General features: G+C 54.7%; 1 protein-coding gene across 9 annotated transcripts in view; it reads right to left on the reverse strand.

Moving 5' to 3' along the window:
* The window catches only part of TRIM36 (tripartite motif containing 36), a 39,979-nt gene that overhangs the window by 8,165 nt on the left and 12,238 nt on the right, over positions 1 to 19,576 (reverse strand). For 5 of the 9 annotated variants that reach the window (XM_051843332.2, XM_051843329.1, XM_051843330.2 and 2 more), the window contains exons 3-8: positions 13,805 to 13,825; positions 12,813 to 13,138; positions 11,956 to 12,102; positions 5,294 to 5,389; positions 3,708 to 3,961; positions 3,476 to 3,600 (exon numbers count right to left, since the gene is read on the reverse strand). In XM_051843332.2, coding sequence (XP_051699292.2) covers positions 3,476 to 3,600; positions 3,708 to 3,961; positions 5,294 to 5,389; positions 11,956 to 12,102; positions 12,813 to 13,138; positions 13,805 to 13,825 — 969 coding nt within the window. The remainder of the gene's footprint in view (positions 1 to 3,475; positions 3,601 to 3,707; positions 3,962 to 5,293; positions 5,390 to 11,955; positions 12,103 to 12,812; positions 13,139 to 13,804; positions 13,826 to 19,576) is intronic. The other 4 variants (XM_051843333.2, XM_051843331.1, XM_051843336.2 and 1 more) reach the window with 2 other exon arrangements.

Consider the following 19,576-nt stretch of genomic DNA (forward strand, 5'->3'; position numbering starts at 1 on the left):
TATTTAACAGTCTAGTTTCTAAAACAGGTTTCTAATATTCCACTAATGACGACTACATTATAGCCAAGTGCTTGTGCAGATGCAAAATCCCTTCCACAGAACAAATTCCCAAGCTTGGGTCATTTGGTTAGAACAATAAGTTATAAAAGTTCCATGTGGGGGCCCGGTGCTGTGGCTGCTCCAGTTCCAATCCAGCTCCCTGCTGTGGCCTGGGAAAGCAGCAGAAGACGGCCCAAGTCCTTGGGCTCCTGCACCATGTGGGAGACCTGGAAGAAGCTCCTTGCTCCAAGCTTCATATGTACCCAGCTCCAGCCATTGTAGCCATCTGGAGAGTGAACCAGTAGATGGAAGACCTCTCTGTTTCCTTCTCTGCCTCTACCTCTCTGTAACTCTACTTTTCAAATAAATAAATAAATCTTTAAAAAAAAAAAAGTTACACGTGGGGCAGGTGCTATGGTGCAGCAGCACCAGGCATCCCATATGAGTGCCAGTTTATGAGACCCGGCTGCCCCACTCCCGATCCAGCTCTCTGCTGTGTCCAGGGAGAACAGCGGACGATGTTCCAAGTCCCTGGGCTCCTGCACCCACACGGGAGACCCGGAAGAAACTTCTGCCTCCTGGCTTCGGCCTGACCCAAGCCCCTGGCCATTGCTGCCATCTGGGGAGTGAATCAGCAGATAAAAATCTGTCTCTCTCTCTCTCTCCTCTCTCAGTAACTTTGGCTTTCAAATAAACAAATAATCTAAAAACAAACAAACAAACCAGGTATGGCTAGTATTGTGGTGTAGCAGGTAAAGCCGCTGCCTGAAACGCCAGCATCCCATATGGATGCCGATCCAAGTGCCTGCTGCTCGTCTTCCGATCCAGCTCTCTACTAACACACCTGGGAAAAGCAGAGGAAGGCGGCCCAAGCACTTGGGCCCTTGCCATTCATGTGGGAGACCTCGATGAAGCTCCTGGCTCCTGGCTTCAGCCTGACCCAGCCCTGACTGTTGTGGCCTTGTGGGGAGTAAACCAGAGGAAGGAAGATCTCTCACTGTCTCTATAACTCTAGCTTTCAAAAAAAAAAAAAAAAAAAAAAAAAAGGTTATACATACATACTCACACTAAAGCACAAAACAGGATATGAAGTGAGATCACAGATAAGGACAAAAGGACATAAGCATGCACTGACAGAATCACTACACAGCCACAGAAAGACCTGCAAAATCACGCTAAATACATAAACGTTTATTTACTTATTTGTTCTCATTTTATTTGAAAAGCAGGAAGACAGGGAGAAATCTTCCATCCACTGGTTCAGTCCCCAAATGCCAAGACAAAGGTAGGGACGAAGAACTTACTCCAGGTGCCCCTCGTAGGTGGCAGGGGCCCAAGCACTTGGGCCACCACCTGCTGCTTCCAGGAATACACATTAGCAGGGAGCAGGGGCGGAAGCAGGGGAGCCAGGACTCGGAGCAGCTGCTCCAGGATGGCCTGCGGGCATCCCAGGCGGCCTCTTCGTGGCTGTGCCAAATCTCCACGCCCAGAACACACCATAAAGCCTAAGAAAATGGAGAAGGCACAGAACACCACAAGCAGCACACCCCACTCCACACCCTGTTCTTCTTCTGAAACACAGACTACTAAAAAGTGTGCACACAGGAAAAAATGGGGGGACACCACTGGTCAGAGGTGGGGGTAGGACCACGCCCACCGACCTGCGCAGGTGTGAGCTCTACCCACACGCAGTGCCACCTTGTCAGAGACCCTGGCAGAACTGTCAGGTCAGCTAACATATACATGCAAACCAACTCTGGGGTAACAGAGGGAGTGCAGGAAGGAGAATCAGCCCTCGACGTAGTAGCAAAAACGAGTCATGTAATAAACGTCTATCAGACTCAGGGGTAAAAGAAAGGTCCCAGTCACCAGAGCTGCTAGGAGACACGAGCCAGACCTCCTGGGACTGAACGTGCAGAGCCCCAGCCCAGCCCTCTCTGGTCAGCGGGCGGCTGAGTCAGGACGGCGATGCTCACGTCACTGGGGGATGAGGCTCGGGAGCCGAGGGCGGCCAGAGGGAGGGAGGAGCAAGATAAGAGCTCCCAGCTGTGCAGCACACACCCGGAGCGGGCCAGGACCTGAGCCCTGAAAACCACACGCTGATGTCCCAACACCCACACCCCAGCGTGCCACCGCACCCAGGACCACTGACATCCCTGTGGGAAGAGATCGGGACACAAAGGGGACTCTGGTGACGTCAAGGGGAGACCATGGCACCCAGCAGGCAGGGGAGAGGCCTCAGAAGAGACCAGCCGGGTCCACACCGTGGCGGGGAGCAGCCCTGGCCACACCTCCGGGCCCCGGGCTCCCCCGGGCAGCTTCAACTGTCTGTGCAGATTACGTTCTTGTGGAGAGTGACCCCTGAAGTGAGCAGTGCGGCTGGCCCTACAGGTTCCCTGGCCACAGGCTCAGGAAGAAGTGACCACCTCCCAACAACAGACTGGAGCCCGCTCTGCGGTCACACAGCACCGCTGACCAGCCAAAGGAGGGCCGTGAGCACTCCGGACAACCAGGGAGCTGCACGTGAGTGGACCACGCGCCTGTCGGCCTCAGCTGCCATCCCCAAGGCCCGTTCCCCGGGCCCCGCGGAGTCTGGGCACCGACACAAGCTGAGGGCCGGGGCTGGCCTGCAGGGCACTGGGTGGGCAGACCCAGGCCTGGGGGCTTCTCCAGCTACCTGGCACTTGCAGGCTCCGGCTGCTGTGTAGACCCGGAGAGGCGCACAGAACCCTCGTGAAGATACGCCTGAGCCGGCTCTCGCCCGCAGCTTCCATCTCCACCCTGGAGACGCTCACACCGTGCCCAGGGCAGCACGGGCAGAGGTTCCGCACGGCCGTGCCCACGACAGAGAAAATCCAGAAACAAGCCTCCTCGCAGGGAGAGGATTCACTTACGAAACGCCCCAAACAGCTCGAGGAGGGCTCTAGACCAGAGCCGCAGGTGCTAGCTAGTACTTACCTTAAATGTTTGAGAAGCAACTTATAAAAAGGACACATCTAACCCAACACGATGTACGCAGTGTTGAAAAGCACACAACCCAACAGGACACAGCCTCTGCACGTAAGAACACAGTCACGAAGGCCACTACTCGGCAGAGTGGTGAGGACGAGCTGGGCGCGGGGCACCAAACATCAGGGTGCCGGGCTCGGCCCCGGCCCTGCTGCTGACCCAGCTTCCTGTGCTGCCCACCTGGGAGGCAGCGGTCCTGGCTCCAGTTCCTCGGTCCCCGCCACCCATGTGGAGACCTGGTTTCGGTTCCTGGCTCCCGGTTTCAGCCACCACCACGCCCGGGGCTACTGAGAAGATGTGGGAAGTGAACCAGGGCAGGAGCACTCCAGCTGCCCCTAAAATCAATTAAACGGAACACGGCGGCCCCGGGCAACCGGGGTGCTGCTTCTCCCACCACGCACGCCGCTGTGCCTTCGCCGAGACTCACCGCTGGAGAAGAAGGACAGCTCTCCGAGCAGCTCTGTTTGCTTCGATGTGTTAACAACAAAGTCTTCAAAAGAGGTCTGAGCCGCAGGCCGGAAGCTCTTCAAAGACTCAGTAGCTTTCTGTATCCTGCAGACAGACCCACGTCATGTCAAAGTGACTCTTCACAGACACACCAGACCAAGCACCCGCTCACGCCAAGCCGAAGCACGCCGCCCGCGGGCCCCTGCGCATACCTGAGGTGCAGCTGCTTGGCCGTCTGCACGAAGCAGGACTGGTCGGTCTCCTTGAGCACCTCCTGGGCGTAGCCCACCAGCCCGCTGTTCTCCAGGAGGCCCTGGTACTCCTCCACTTGGCTCTGAAACTTGTCCAACCGCAGCTTCTTGGAGGTGTCGATGGCCTTCAGGACAGACGACTTCCTCTCTTCTAGAACCTCAAAGAGCTTCTCAAAGTGTGTGACTGCTTCTTCTTTAGCCCGCTCTCCATTGCACTGCAGCAAAGCAAACCACACCTCACTTCAGCGCCCCAAAAATCCTGCAGAGTGACTGCCCACGTGACGACAGAACGACCAAGTTCAACAGAAGAGAGAGAGAAGTGGCAATGGTCTGACAGCCACGACGCCCTACACTGGCTCACGGCTCCCAGAGTGATCGCGAGCGGCATTCTGGACTTTGTTTCAGACGAGAGAAGCAAAGCCAGGAAAAACACGCGGATCTGAAAGTAGCCCCCCCCCCTGCATCTCAAACGCCGTGACTTAGTTTCTCCTTTTCTCATCGAGGCCCAGCGCTCAGCGTGGAAGTGCACAGAGCAGCGATCCTGCCATGCACGCCCACGTGGCCCGCCGGCAGCCCGACCCAGGCACACCCCCGCAGCCCTGCCGCCTTTCCAGACCCTGAAGCCCTCCGCAGGGATGGCGACAGCTCCACCTTCTGTGACGCCGTGCTACCAGTGTCGGCATCATCACACAGGATGCGCTCGCCTGTGTCTGGCCCCTTCTCTCAACATCGGGGCCAGGCTGAGCTCACAGACGCCTGCACTGCACAGCACCCATTCTGCTGTTTCACTGCCCTGGGTGTCTGCACACCTCCACTCAGCAGTCATGACAAACAGCACAGCCACAGACACTCTAATACCTATCTTTTCCTAAAGGTAATCCAGGAACACCTGGAAGTTTAAATAAACCTGGCCTTATCCACATACAGTCCATTTTCCAAAAGCTGTGTCACTTTTAAAACGACAGGTAATCCAGGTGGGCATTTAGCCCAGTGGGTAAGATGTGGGCTAGTCCCACACTGCAGTATCTGGGTTCGACCCCCAGTCCTGGCTCCCAATTCCAGCTTCGGGCACCCTGGGAGGCAGCGGATCCTGACTTGAGTATCTAGGTCTCCACCACCCACGTGGGAGACTCGGAATGAGTTCCTGGCTCCTGGCTTCACAGCCTGGCCTAGCCCTGGCCATTGCAAAACATGCGGGGAATGACCCAGTAAATGGAAAATCTCTGTCTCTTTTTCTCTGTTTGCCTCTCTACTTCTCCAATGAACATAAATAATTTAAAAATAAAACACACACAATTTAAAAGTGATCATGACCCAGATCTCACTGCTGGTGAGCCCGTGACTTCCACACACTCATGAAGAGCTGGCCTGGCCGTCATCCTGTCCCCACTGCGCCTGCTCTCGGTCCCCGCTGCCAGCCACAGCCCAGGCGGCACAGCACTCCAGCCCATCATCACACACCTCCCCCCAGCGCGAGGCCCTGCACAGGTCGCGTGACGAGCGGAGCAGGGAGACGTGGGAAACCCGCGAGCCTCTCGGGCACTCACCTCTGTTTCCTTCATCAACAAGTTCAGCTCAGAAATCTGACTCTTCACCTGGCTCTCCTTACCAATGAGATAGTCGATGTCCTTGGACAGCTTTTCCTGCGGACACAAACGGACAGGAGGAGGAGTTCAGCGAGCCCCCGCAGGTACGTGGTTGACGACACAGCACTGGGCCCTTCCACAGCCTGTGAGCAACATGGTGGGGACCGGCCTCGGGCACCGGGGCCCAAGGACACGGGGAAGACGGGCAACAGGCTGGAAAGTAGGAAGAGGTAGCGCCGCCGAGACGAGGGCCACTCTGCGGTTCCAGTCTCACCCCCACGCCCTTCCTTCCTCCCGAGGCGCTGGGAGTCACCCTCGGACGCCATCACTGTCCCCTCGCACTCGCACGCAGCGTGCAGGGACGGCCACAAAGGGCCCAGCCCCACAGCCACTGACGAATCGCACGAGGACGAGACAGATGCTGAGGTCGGGCGGTGTTCTACGCACGTGCCTGCTGTCATGCTGGTCACTCCAGGCTGGCCCAAACGACACTCTGTGGCCGACCAGTGGAGTCTGAAACCCTAGTGAACGTGCTGAGGCGCCGTGGGAAAGCCGCAAGGGACAAAGGCACTCAGGGTCCAAGGACAGTGAGGAGTCGGGAAAACTCGTCCCCCGCGGCAGCCTCACAGGACGTGGGGAACGAAGAGGGGGCAAGGAGACAAGAGGACGGGGCCTCTGCGGCCCACACCACCTTCCTCCTCCTCGCCAGCCCAGCGCAGCCTGTGCAAAGCCAGAGCGGCGGGGCAGGGCAGCTCCCAGCCACTTGAGAGGAACAGCCCGAAGTCACCTCACCGTAGGGACAGAGGAACGAGACTTCCGAGCCCTGGAGGTGCCAAGGGCAGGGACACACAGGACCTGTGTGGTAACCCAGCCCTGCATGGATGAGGACAGCGAGGCTCCGACACCAAGCGCCTGGTGGGCAGGAGGGGAGGAGAGCCGTGCTGCCACCCCTCGCCACAAGGGAGGCGATGGTGTCTCCCCTCCAGCTCCCCCAGCCTTGTCCCCCACTAGCTGCAGGCCAGGGGTCGCTTTTAACCATAGTAGCAAAGACAGGGGTAGGCCATTCAAACCCAACCAAGAGGGTGGGTGTTGAGCCTCGGGGTTGGGATCCCCACATCCCACAATGGAGGGCGTAGGTCCAGCTCCTGGTTCTGGCTTCCTGCTGGTGCCACCATGAGGAGGCAGCGATTGACGGCACAAGTAACCCGATCCCTGCCACCCGCGTGGGAGACCCAGATGCAGTTCTGGGGTCCTGCCCTCGACCCGGCCAAGCCTTAGCCACTGTGGGTGTCAGGTGTGAGTCAGTGCACGGGGCCTCTCTCTCTCCATGTGTCCTTCCGTCTCAGTCTCTCCCCCACCACCACCAGCCTTTCAAATAAATAATTTTTAAAAACAACTAAAGGAAAATGCTAGTTCTAGAGCTGACAAGAAAGTACAGCAGACAGCCCAAGATGAGCTGACCACAAGAGGAAGGGGGAGAGAAAGAAGACAGAACCCAGAAACCCGGTCCAAGAGCAACCTCGTCTGCTCCCGGTGAGTTTTAACGCTTGGACCAAGTCTCCTGCCCACTGCAGCCTTTATGTGACTTGGCTCTGGCCTGAAAGACGAGACCCAGCTTAACCCAGACCCCGTGGTTCCGCTCACGGCTGCACCGCACACGGATCCCCGGTGCCGAGGTGGCGGAGGCTGCGGCCGCGGGGAGCACCCATTCTGGGGGAGAATTCCAAATCCTCCGGCTCACCTGGGGCCACAGTGCTCGTGGAAGCAGCCGGAGGCCACTCACTCAGCCTGGGAGCTGCTCTCGCCACAGCAGCTCCCAAACGCCGGTCCCGGCACCATCCACAGGGCCCCAGGCTCCGTGAAGGGGGCAGGGCCAGTGTGGGCACTGCCCACGCGCCCAGGGGACGCCCCCCAGCCAGCCAAGGCTGGGACCCAGTGCTTCCCTGACCACGGTGCCAAAGAAACATCTGAACCAACAAAGCAAGAGAGAAGACAGACAGGAAGGGAGAGAAATGCGCCCAGCAATTGCCCGGGTATGCCCCCCATGAGAACAGCAGGCGGGGTCAGCTCTGCTCTGCCTCTGCAGACACTCGGAATACGACGGTAGCAAGGACAGGTGCACAATGGCCCGTTTTAGTCAAGCGCCATATTATTTCAGCAAATGTGACAACACCATTCAAGTCAAATTCCACCAAAAGCGGAAATCATCAAAAATCAGCAGAAGACAAAACTAGCTGAAGCTCCCAGGAAACACTCCTTAGTAAAACGTCGCCAACTACTGCAGAGAGCAATTTCTACCCCATCGCATAGTGGAAGCCATCACACGAGAAGAGCCAACAACCAACGCCAGGACAGTCGTAGCAGAAGAAAATCCCAGAAATTCCACTGTCACCCCAAGAAGGGGGCGTGGCCTTGAGGTGTGGCCCCAGTGGGTGGGCAGACCCACCTGCCACCCCATCCATGCGTCCGAGCTGGTCGGGGGACAGGGAAGTGGGTTCCCTGTAGAGGACCATGGGAAGAAAGCTTCCCTCCTGTCTGTTCCGGGAGTGAGGGAAGCAAGCAAAGGCCGGGAGGAGAGAGAGCAGCTCTCCTGCAGACAGACGCACACAATGGGGTGTGTGTCTGTGTGTGTGTGTCTGTGTGTGTATGTGTGTCTGTGTGTGTATGTGTCTGTGTGTGTATGTATGTGTGTGTCTGTGTGTCTGTGTGTGTATGTGTGTATGTATGTGTCTGTGTGCATGTGTATGTGTGTATGTGTGTATGTGTGTCTATGTGTATGTATGTGTGTATGTGTGTATGTATGTGTGTATGCATGTGTCTGTGTGTCTGTGTGTATGTATGTGTGTGTCTGTGTCTGTGTGTGTCTGTGTATGTCTGTGTATGTGTATATGTGTATGTATGTGTGTCTGTGTGTGTATGTATGTGTGTCTGTGTGTGTATGTATGTGTGTGTCTGTGTGTATGTATGTGTGTGTCTCTGTGTGTATGTGTGTGTCTTCATGTGTGTATGTGTGTATGTGTGTGTTTATGTGTGTGTATGTGTCTATATGTGTGTCTGTGTGTATGTGTGTGTGTATGTGTGTGTATGTATGTGTGTCTGTGTGTGTATGTATGTGTGTGTCTGTGTGTATGTATGTGTGTGTCTCTGTGTGTATGTGTGTGTCTTCATGTGTGTATGTGTGTCTGTGTGTGTTTATGTGTGTGTATGTGTCTATATGTGTGTCTGTGTGTATGTGTGTGTGTCTGTGTGTATATGTGTGTCTGTGTGTATGTGTATGTCTGTGTGTCTGTGTGTGTATGTGTATGTGTGTGTATGTGTGTCTGTGTTGCGTGTCTGTGTGTGTGTGTGTGTGTGTGTGCGTGTCTGCACACCGACACAGGCAGAGGCTGCTGTATGGAAGGAAGAAAACAACCCAGGCCTCACGTAACCAAGACAGAAACCAACAGTGGGATCAGCCCTCCAGCCCAGCTTAATGCCTCAGGCCAGTTCACCCACCATGCAAGCACTTTCCAGAAGTCACAGGGCAGACACAGCGACACGGCCACCTGCGCTGGACACAGCCACCAGCACTGGACACGGCCACCTGCACTGGGCACACCCATCTGCACTGGGCATAGCCACCTGCACTGGACATGCCCACCTGCACTGGGCACACCCACCTGCACTGGGCATAGCCACCTGCACTGGACACGCCCACCTGCACTGGACACAGCCACCTGCACTGGACACGGCCACCTGCACTGGACACAGCCACCTGCACTGGACACGGCCACCTATACTAGGGCACAGGTACCTACCTGCACTGGACACACCCATCTGCACTGGGACATGGCCACCTGTGCTGGACACAGCCACCTGCACTATGGCACATCCACCTGCACTGGACACAGCCACCTGCACTATGGCACATCCACCTGCACTGAACACGGCCACCTGCACTGGGCACAGCCACTTGCACTGGACACATCCACCTGCACTGGACACGGCCACCTGCACTGGGCACAGCCACTTGCACTGGACACGGCCACCTGCACTGGACACGCCCACCTGCACTGGGCATGGCCACCTGCACTGGACACGCCCACCTGCACTGGACACAGCCACCTGCACTGGACACGGCCACCTGCACTGGACACGGCCACCTATACTAGGGCACAGGTACCTGCACTGGACACAGCCACCTGCACTATGGCACATCCACCTGCACTGGACACAGCCACCTGCACTATGGCACATCCACCTGCACTGGACACAGCCACCTGCACTATGGCACATCCACCTGCACTGAACACGGCCACCTGCACTGGGCACAGCCACTTGCACTGGACACATCCACCTGCACTGGACACGCCCACCTGCACTGGGCATGGCCACCTGCACTGGGCACAGCCACTTGCACTGGACACATCCACCTGCACTGGACACGCCCACCTGCACTGGGCATGGCCACCTGCACTGGGCACAGCCACTTGCACTGGACACGGCCACCTGCACTGGACACGCCCACCTGCACTGGGCATGGCCACCTGCACTGGACACAGCCACCTGCACTGGACACAGCCACCTGCACTGGACACGGCCACCTGCACTGGCACGACCACCTGTACTGGGGCACAGGCACCTGCACTGGACATGGCCACCTGCACTGGACAAAGCCACCTGCACTGGACACAGCCAGCTACACTGGGCACAGTTCCCTGCACTGGAAGTCAGCCCGCAATGGGCAGAGGAAATCCAGCCCCGCCTCAGCAGTGCCAGCACACAGTGGAGCTTCCTCGATGCCCACTGCCCCTCTCTACTTCCAAAACTCAAGGGACCAAAAGCAGAAGAAAGGATCCTACAAACCACCTCATGTACCCTGAAATACAAGGACAAAGGAAGGAGATCCGCTTGCTACTTTTGTTGTAGGGAGGCTGTTCCCTCAGTAAAAAGTAAGTGAACTGAAAGGTGCATCTGGAGTCTATTTTTAACAGCCTGAAACATACATGAAAGAAATTAATGCAGGACACAAAAGACAGCTTAAGGGTATCCTACATCAAAGACTTCCCCATGAGAGAAGGTTCCGGACAGCTTGTAGGAGATGTGCCTACCTACAGAGGTCTGGGGCATGCTGTGGGGGCCTGCGAAAGAGCAGACTGTTTCCTCCGCACACCCTGCAGGTAACTTAGGCTCCGGCAAGCTGCCCGGGGCCAGGAAAAGAATCGCCCAGGAAGATCAGAGAAGCCAGTCCAGGAGCTCGCACAGGGCCGGGAGCAGTGCCTGCTCCACCAGCCAGACCAACAAAACACACACAAAGTCTAAGCTCATGGGGCATCTGGAACACTCACCAAGGGACCCCACACCTGCTGAAGGTGGCTCCCGAACTCGGAGCTGCTCTGCCCTGTTAATGGGGCTTTAAAGCAGGACCCAGAAGAAACCAAGTGTTTCCAAGTGCAAGCAGAGCCTCTGCCGAGGGAGAAAACTGTCGGGCACCCACCAAGGTCAAAGCCACGGCACCCAGCAGCGAGTGACACTGACAGGTTAGCAGAGCAGCAGGGAAACGCAAAAACGAGAATAAAAATCGATCCCAACTGGCCTCGCCCGTAACGACACAGATGAGAAAGGGAGCAGACAAGAACAACGAAGGCTGTACAGATTTCCGAGAGCTCTGGCTCCCGGTGTTCACAGCAGAGAGGAGCCTGGGCACGACAGAGACCTAGGAGCCCGAATGCATACACGTGGTTGGAAACAGGAAGGTAACAGAATGAATTATACCACTGCCTACTTTGCGGTGATTATCAGACTTCCAAGTTGTGAAAGTTGTAAAGCTGACAGACAGGGTGGGCGTCTGGTCTACTGCTTAGGACGCCCACACCCAGGTGCTGGCCACTGAATTTTGGAATTTTAAGTGGGTCACGTATCAAGTTACCAGACAGAGGCAGGCACTGGGCAGATCAGACGCCTGGCTTTGATAACTGCCTCTGGCTCCTGATGCACACTCCCTGAGGCATGGGAACTGGGCCCTGCCACCCACGCGGGAGACACGGCTGGGGTTCCTGGCTCCTGGCTTCACCCAAGCAACACACGTATCTGGCGAATGGACCAGCAGATGTGAGCTCTGTGTGTGTGTGTGTGTGTGCACAGCCTCCACCCTTATGGATCCCTCTGTCTCTCGCACAGATGCACAAAGACCAAAAATAAAGTTAACAGAAAGGAAATAATTCAGGTTTAGCTGGCAACGTTTATAATAGCTCTATAGGCAAGACCCAAGAATCGTGTGTCTCCTAATAGCTACAGTCATTCATACACACAAACTCCACACCACAGGCACTGGGCTCACCTGGGAGTCCCGGCAAAGGGTCCCCTCCCTGCCCTCTTCCTCCCCCTACCCTCTCTTCCTTGGGCTTCGGAACCAGCGCAGCATGGACTCCAGCGTGCACTGGGCAGTATCAGCACCCCCAAAGAATTGTGGGCCGGACACTATCAGTAGACCCCTGAAGAATACGTTACGTTGTGAACTTGCTTCAGTAAAAAGATCACATGACAGACCATGATCTCATCAATAGAAACTTGGACACATTAAGTCATTAAAAAAAAAAAAAAAAAAAACTCAAAACCCAGTTGCCCAGACCAGCAGGTCCCACCTTGAGGGTCTTGTAGGCACTGCTCATGGTGGTGACGCGGTGGTTGGCGTGGCTGCCACCCAACTTGCAGAGATGGCACACGGGCCGCCGGCACAGTTCACAGTACATGTTGATTCTCTCCGTTTCATGCTCTGGGCACATCAAAATCTGCCGGATGAAGAACGACAGTGTGATCTGGGTTCCAGGTAATCCGGTACAGTCTGCCGAGAAAGATGCTTGCTACATCTCCTGAAATTCCGCTAAATCAGAATGAGCTGTTCTGTCAGCCTGAGCCCCATTGGCCATAAACGCGTAGATGCTATCTCCTCTCATCTGTCGATAACAAAGTCAAAGTCTCATTGCTATCAGAGCAGAATACCCGACCAAGCCAGAGAGGCCGTCTGACCGCAGTGACGTGGCACATCTTACCGCTCACGGTCAATACTTCTATGAGGTATCCTAAGATAGGAGAACCTGTGACCTCACCACACTTAGTTAGAAGGAAACCAGGAAATCCTTCAACCAATTGCCTGCGATGATTCTTACTTATCCACAGCACACTTTCAGCTAACTTAACAACATCAGAAAAACCGTTTCCCAGCCAATTCTTCTGGGCAGATATGGGCTTTAGCACAACAGCACACGGAAGGTGGCGACCCTGTCCATTCCGGAGGACGTGCAAGATGACCCGACCTTTGCCTGGTGCTCAGTCATCGCTAGAGACACGCATTCAGCTGCTGCGTCTCCCTGGACGGGGACGGATCGAGCCACAGTCTTGCCTCTAAGCTGCTGGGACGCTGAGCCCTGCGCTAAGTGCCTCCCGCACTTCCAGCCCCCTGGAGCTGCCCGTCCTCTCACGCCCGCAGGCTGGCGCTCACCTTGGGTCTGAAGTTCGTGGTGGGGCCCACGTACTCGTGCTGAGCCTTCACGGTGCCCCAGGGGTGGTAGATCTTGAAGCACTCATTGCAGTAGCTGGCACTGCAGTCCATGCAGCTCTTGGTGGACTCCTGTGGGGGAGGCTTGCAGAGGTCACACATGATGGCCGTGGCCGCCCGCGCTGCCTGCCGGTATCTCTCGACGATGGTTTCCAACGTGAAATTGCGAAACAGACCGCTGATCCCTCGTTCTCCGAGATCCACGTCGTGCTCACAGCCAGGACAAGGAAAAGAAGTCGTCCTAGGGGTCAAGGAATTGCGCTTCCAGCCTGTGTAATCAGTAAGCCCTCGTTTAATCACGGAAGCAGGACAACAGCCGGCGTGCAGGGGCGTGAAGAGGGAAGGCAGCATCGACAGACACACCCCACGGTGGCTCCAGGACCACCGCTCGCCTTCCCGAAAGGCTTGGAATGATGGCTGCCTCTTAGGAACACAAAAGACAAGCCCAAGCTGCCACGCGGTTACCCACTCCGAGAGAAAAGGCAGACCCCGTATGAAAGCCGCACTGATCACAGATACAGAGACGTAACCAATACTACACGGGGCCGGGATCTTTCCAAGCTGCACAGGGAACGCGTGCAGTCACACAGCCCCGTCCCAGGGCCTCAGCTGATGGAGAGGAGCCGAGCTGGCACAGGGAACGGCAGGCAACCGCACCGGGGCCCACGGGCAGCCTCCAGGCGAGGCCAGGAGGGAGCTGGAACTGTGTTCCAAATTCCCTGGCAGAAATACAGGCCCATTTTCTGGTTAAAAATCAGACTGACACGGGAGCATGTGACTGCGGGGTTTGTAAGAACCACAGGGTTCCCCGGTGTAGTATTGTTTTATCTGGAAACACGGAAAAGGGAGGCTCATTCGGGACCCGAGCGCCAGCCACAGAAGAGTGAAAAATGCATTCCTAGACCCAGAATTTAGTAACGTGAAGAAGGACCAACCATTGAGCATCTTCTTATAACCTGAAAGAAAGAACCATCAATATTACTGAATTCAGCAGGCCAAAGGTTGCCCAAACAGTATTATGAGTAACTTTACACTAACGTCCTACACCCAGTGACCTTCAGCAGCCTGTTTTTATTCAGTCCCAACACCAGGATCTCAATTCCAGGAAACCAAGGTGTAAGAGGCCTGCCTCACTGGCCCTGGGGAACCCAGGGCTCTCACTAACAGTGGAGCAGGCACGCGACACCTCCTCCTGTCATCCTTAACTCCGGGAGCAGGTAGCCTGGGCCGCCCACAGCGTGACTCCCTTCATGAAAACAAACTCCTTAACCCCCAGCTCTGGTTCAGGCTGCCATGAAGCCAGGACCGAGAATGAATGGATAAACTCAGCACTGCACATTCAGCTAACAGACACGCTGATGTGGGCTTCGCAGACGACTGGCGCCATTCAACAGAACGTCCTAACAGGTCTAGCGTGATACGCAGCTGCTGAAACCCGGCGGTCGGCCCACAAAGCTACGTCCATGCAGGGGTGCTACAGCATGCTACGTGGAGGGCATGGGGACCCCAAAGCGACTTAGCCATGCAGAATGCTACCAGCCTCTTCACTTAAAGGTATCTCAATCTTTACATTTTTTTAAGAATTAATGCATACAAAAATTCTGACTTATAAAGTCTTGAAAACTGTTCATAAAGCACATTCACAATTGTAATCATTCTAGAAACATGCGCTTCAGGCCAGGATGTTTCACACCACAGCAGGCAGAGGCAACCAAATAGGCAGCAAAGCTACTTCCAAAACACATGCTAAGTCAACTCCATTCAGTGAAAACAAGCCAAACAGCTCCCAAAGTGCAGTGGTCAAGTTGAAACAACGGAAATTCACAAGTAATTGGGGCTCCCACACAGGAACTAGGGGACGGAAATTTACATGAATGAACAACTCATCTCAAAAGCCAATGATTAAAAAAAAAAATAGGTTAGGACTGGTGAGCTGAAGACTGCGATCAATCAGTAATGTGATGAAACGAACTGAAACCATGACAGCAGAGTCGTGCTCCAACATGCACCCCGCGGACACTGCCTTGGGATTCCACGTTCAAAAATTCCAAAAAAAATGCTTCATCCCTTTCCTGCACAACTCGGTTAACTGACTTTCCCAGGCGAAATGCAAGGTATAGAGCCTCACAATACACTTTTCGAATCAGATAGAATGTTAAATCAAGATTTAACATTTAAATCAATAATTTTTCACATAAACTCTTCAAAGAGCTACCTTGGGTATGTTTCTACACAGATCTTGAAGGCTCTGAAGATTATCTTCTGAATGCTAAAGAACATATTTTAGTTCATCTACTACATTTCTACCCTTGTTTTCAGAAAAACAAACAACAAAATCTACATTCAGAGAAAACACATCTCTGGATGCTCTGGGAAACAAACCTAATTAAAAAAAACAAAGGAGAGCTAGGAATAAAGCTAACAGTCAACTGTAGAAATTTCCACGGGGTAGTACCGCTCCGCAGCATGGCCTAAAGAGAAATGAAGACGGCTTGGAAACCATGTGGGCCGAGACTGCAACTCCACGCCAAGCTGCACGTGTGGGGCCAACGCTGCTCTCACTACGTGAGCACTGTCACCTCGTACGCGATTCTGTTCTCCGTGTGCCTTTCAAGACAGACCAGCCAGCAAGCAGAGTCACAACACGATTCTAGAACGAAGACTCCACGTACTTTCAAAGTGATGGAAAGCAAATCTCCCTCAGCTTCTGGTACTACGTGTTCCCATGTAGGTACCAAACAGAAAACAGAGCACTTTAAACCCGGAGAAGAGAGCCATCCAGGGCCGGCCTTCTGTTGGAATGTGTTAACGTGAAGTACCAGCATCCCATATGGACACTGGTTCAGGTCCTGGCTGCTCCACTTCCGATCCAGCTCCCAGCTAAGGTGCCTGAGAAAGCAGCAGCAGATGGCCCACAAGGACACTCGGACAAAGCTCCTGGCTCCTGGCTTCAGCCTGGCCCAGCCCTGGCCATTGCGGCCATCTGGGGGAATGAACCAGCAGATGGAAGGTCTCTCTCTTCCCTCCTCCCTCTCTCTCTCTGTCTTTAACTCTGCCTTTCAAATAAATATTAAAAAAAAAAAAAAAGTAGAGACTCATCCATCACCATCAGGCTGCTAACCTCAGCCTCTCTCTGGCTACACGCACGCACCGCGACACTGAGCCAGGGGGGCCCTCAGGCGGGCTTCTGCGTGTGGCAGGAGCTGCACCTGTCACGTCTCTTCAGTACATTCTGACCACCTTTCTTAAAGCCGCCTGCTGCCGTCCCTCCTGCTGCGTGCTGCGGCCCACACTTCCTGTCCTGGGACTCCCGCTGACCGCAGGACGCGGCCCCCAGCGGGCCCCAGGCGTTAAAAACAAACACGCAGGAGGCAACAAGGTCGGCAGAAAAGGGATGACGTGCAGCGCTCGCCACCCTCCTGCAAAACGGGGGCGCCACCAGCACGCCACAGAGGGCGCCCATCTCACTGTGAGGTCCACTGGAGTGAGACCTACACAAGGAGGTGCGTCACTGACCCACAAGTGGACAAGACCTTGGGGCTAAAACCCCGGTGTCCAACTTCAACAAAACACTGATGGGCGCAGAAAGACACGGTGTGCCTCACTCAGGCGAAGACCACGCTGCTAACTGCACTTTGCACCCAGCGTTTCAGTGCCTAACACACCTGCCTCACTGAGACGTGCCAAGGCAGGGAAGCCTCGCTCCACCAAGGAAGCAGAAAGGATTTTTAAGGAATGCTGCATTTTTTTAAAAAAGGGAGTATACATCATTTTCTTCAAAAATGTCTTGTCAGATAGAGTGACAAGATGCAGACACAAATCCCCCGTGTCCGGCTGCCCTTCCGCTCACGCAGCCCCGCGTGTTGGCTCTGAGTGACCCTGAAGACTTGACCACTGCCATCCAGAGGCTCACGCCCGCCAGGCTGCCTACGGGAGGTCCAGCACCACCCACCCCGCCTGCCCCCTGGCCCCGGCTGCCAAAGCACAAACACAGCGTCTACCTCTCCACCCCAGAGTTCTCCGCTGGGAGGCTGCGGACAATGAACAGAGAGCTGCATTCAGATTCTCTTTCAAAGAGAAGATTCACACTGGTTAACAGAAGAGAAAGCCGTGGCTGTCCGCCACCTAACACGACGACAGAGCGGACAGCAACGGTGAGCCCCTCCTGGTACACGTGGGGCTCCCAAGCCAGCCTCGCGGAACCGCCAGCTGGGATCCATCACCACGCAGCCGCTCCTGAGACCAGACGTGCTAATGTCGGGAATGAAAGTGAAATCAAGCATCTCCGTTTGCCTTTTTATTGACTTAAAAGCTGTAAATAAACATTGCTAAAGCTAACTGACAAGAAAATACAAAATGGGGGGGGGGGGGGAGCTTGCGCATAAATGACTGAAAATCATAAAGCAACCTAACCTCTACTCCGTGTACTGTGCTGTGCTACTGTACTGCACTCGCAAGCCCCACTCTCCTTCTCCGTTGCTCTCTTGCTTTAAAAACCACATCGGGGCTGGCACTATGCCATAGCAGATAAAGCCGCGCCCTGCTACGTGGGCATCCCGAATGGGCGCTGGCTGGTATCCCTGCTGCTCCTCTTCCGGCTGCCTGCTAATGGCCTGGGAAACGCAGCAGAGAATGGCCCGGTGCTCCTGCCCCTGCACCCACAAGTGGGAGATCCAGGGGAAGCTCCTGGCTATGGCCATTGTGGCCATCTGGGGAGTAAAGCAGCAGCTGGAAGATCTCTTTCTTGCTCTCTGTCTCTCTTTCTCTCTCTCTCTCTCTGCAACTCTGATTTTCAAATAAAAAAAATCTTTTAAAAAACCAAATGTCTAATGCAATGGCATCCAGGAGAAACACATGAGATAAAAGTATGACATAAGCAATTTTGAGTTTTCCAGCAGTCACATTTTAAAAATTAACTAGTGAAATCAATTGTAATAACATAAGTTATTTAACCCCCCATATCCAAAACACCATCATTTCAAGGTTTAATCAGTATCAGATTACAGGATATGTTAAGTCTTTTTTATGCTAACTTTAAAATCCACAGCTTGCTGACACTGAGGGCACATCTCCATAGTCACATGGCAGCCCAGGTCTAAAGAACTCTTTCTTAATCCAATTGCAAACAAATATTCACAATTCTACTGACCCCAATTGCTCAGAATAAGGTTTCTGAGGTCTTTCTCAGGACAGACCAAAAAAATGTTAAAGCGGCGTATTAGAAAGAGAAAGGCAGGGGGCGGTGCCCAGGCCTGGAAGGGTAAGCCTCCACCCGCAGCGCCGGCATCCCACCGGGCGCCAGTCTGAGTCCCAGCTGCTCCACTTCCCATCTCTGCTGTGTCCTGCGAAAGCAGTGGAGGATGGCCCAAGTCCTTGGGCCTCTGCACCCGTGTGAGAGACCCGGAAGAAGCTCCTGGCTCCTCGCTTTGACCTGCCCTAGCCCCAGCCGTGGCAGCCATTTGGGAAGTAAATCAGCAGAGAGAAGATCCCTCCCCCTCCCCTTCCCCCGCCCCCCCCCTTTCAAATAAATAAATAAATCCGTAAAAAAGAAAAAGAAAAGGAACACTACTACTCTTGAATCCATGTTTGAATCCATCACAAACAATTATAAGCAAATGTCCAATAAACGGAGGATAGGTAACAATGATCGCAATGCAATGAACTCTATTCACTTAGCACCGCTCATCCGGCCAAGCAGGGCAGCCCTAAACTGGCACTCATCTAATAAACGCTGCGTGCCTAGAGCAGTGCCGCTCTCCAGCTGCGTCTCCAGGTGCCCTACCTGTGTCTGTGCACCTGCTCTGTGTGGGCTCTTGGTGAATGCTGGGCTCTGACGAGCCCACTTCCCTGCACACCCTGCACAGCACTCAGCTACAAGGGCCACGGGACTTGTGCCTGAGTCCCCAGCACTGGCCGTGCCCAGCAAGCAGTGGGCACCTAAGTATTTGCTGCATGACTGGAAGTGGTGTTAGAGCACAGAGCTGCCGGTGCCCATCCACGGCAGAAATCCCTCCCCTAGTACTGGCAGAAGTGGTCGCCCATCCACGGCTTAAAACAAACAGCACGCGCGTGGATGGCCCAAAAGCTGTTTGGGTCAGAACCAAAGATGCCCATCCTTTGAGGTTTCCAAACCGCTCAAATTAATCATTTAAAGAGATTTCACATAAAAACTGCCGTCAGGTTTTCATGAAAAGCCAGTGAATTCACAATCTGGTAGTCCTGGTCCCCCACAGGAACTCGTCAGTGCCAAGTGGCTCCCTTCAGCCAGGCACCCACTGCAGTCCCCACGGCCCCAAACCGCCCTGGGCCGTCTCCACCAGGGAGCCATAAAGGCAGCACGCGGCCGACCTTAGCTGAGCAAACAGGAGAATGAAATGCTTGCGTTTATCATCTCTGTATCAGAGAATGAACATGAGAGCGGGCTCCGCATTTACCGTGCCCAGTGCCTGCTTCACTAACGTGCTTGCCTGGCCCGTACAGCACCTGACCTTGACACCTGACTCAGCATTCCAGTGACAGGTGCCATGCATTTAGGCAGCCCTTTCTTTGGACAGCCTCAGGAGCTGCTGTGTCAGTCTGCCCCCCCCGCCCGTGTACCCCCTGATCTGAACCCTCGAGAGGACTCCCAAAGGGCGCCTTTCTCTCCGGTCCACACAGCCTGCGGCCACTCCCGTCCAGGGACAGCAGTCTCAGCTCCTGCAAGTGTC

The sequence above is a fragment of the Oryctolagus cuniculus genome, chromosome 6 (assembly GCF_964237555.1).
Source record: "Oryctolagus cuniculus chromosome 6, mOryCun1.1, whole genome shotgun sequence".
In the NCBI taxonomy this organism is placed as follows: Eukaryota; Metazoa; Chordata; class Mammalia; order Lagomorpha; family Leporidae; genus Oryctolagus; species Oryctolagus cuniculus.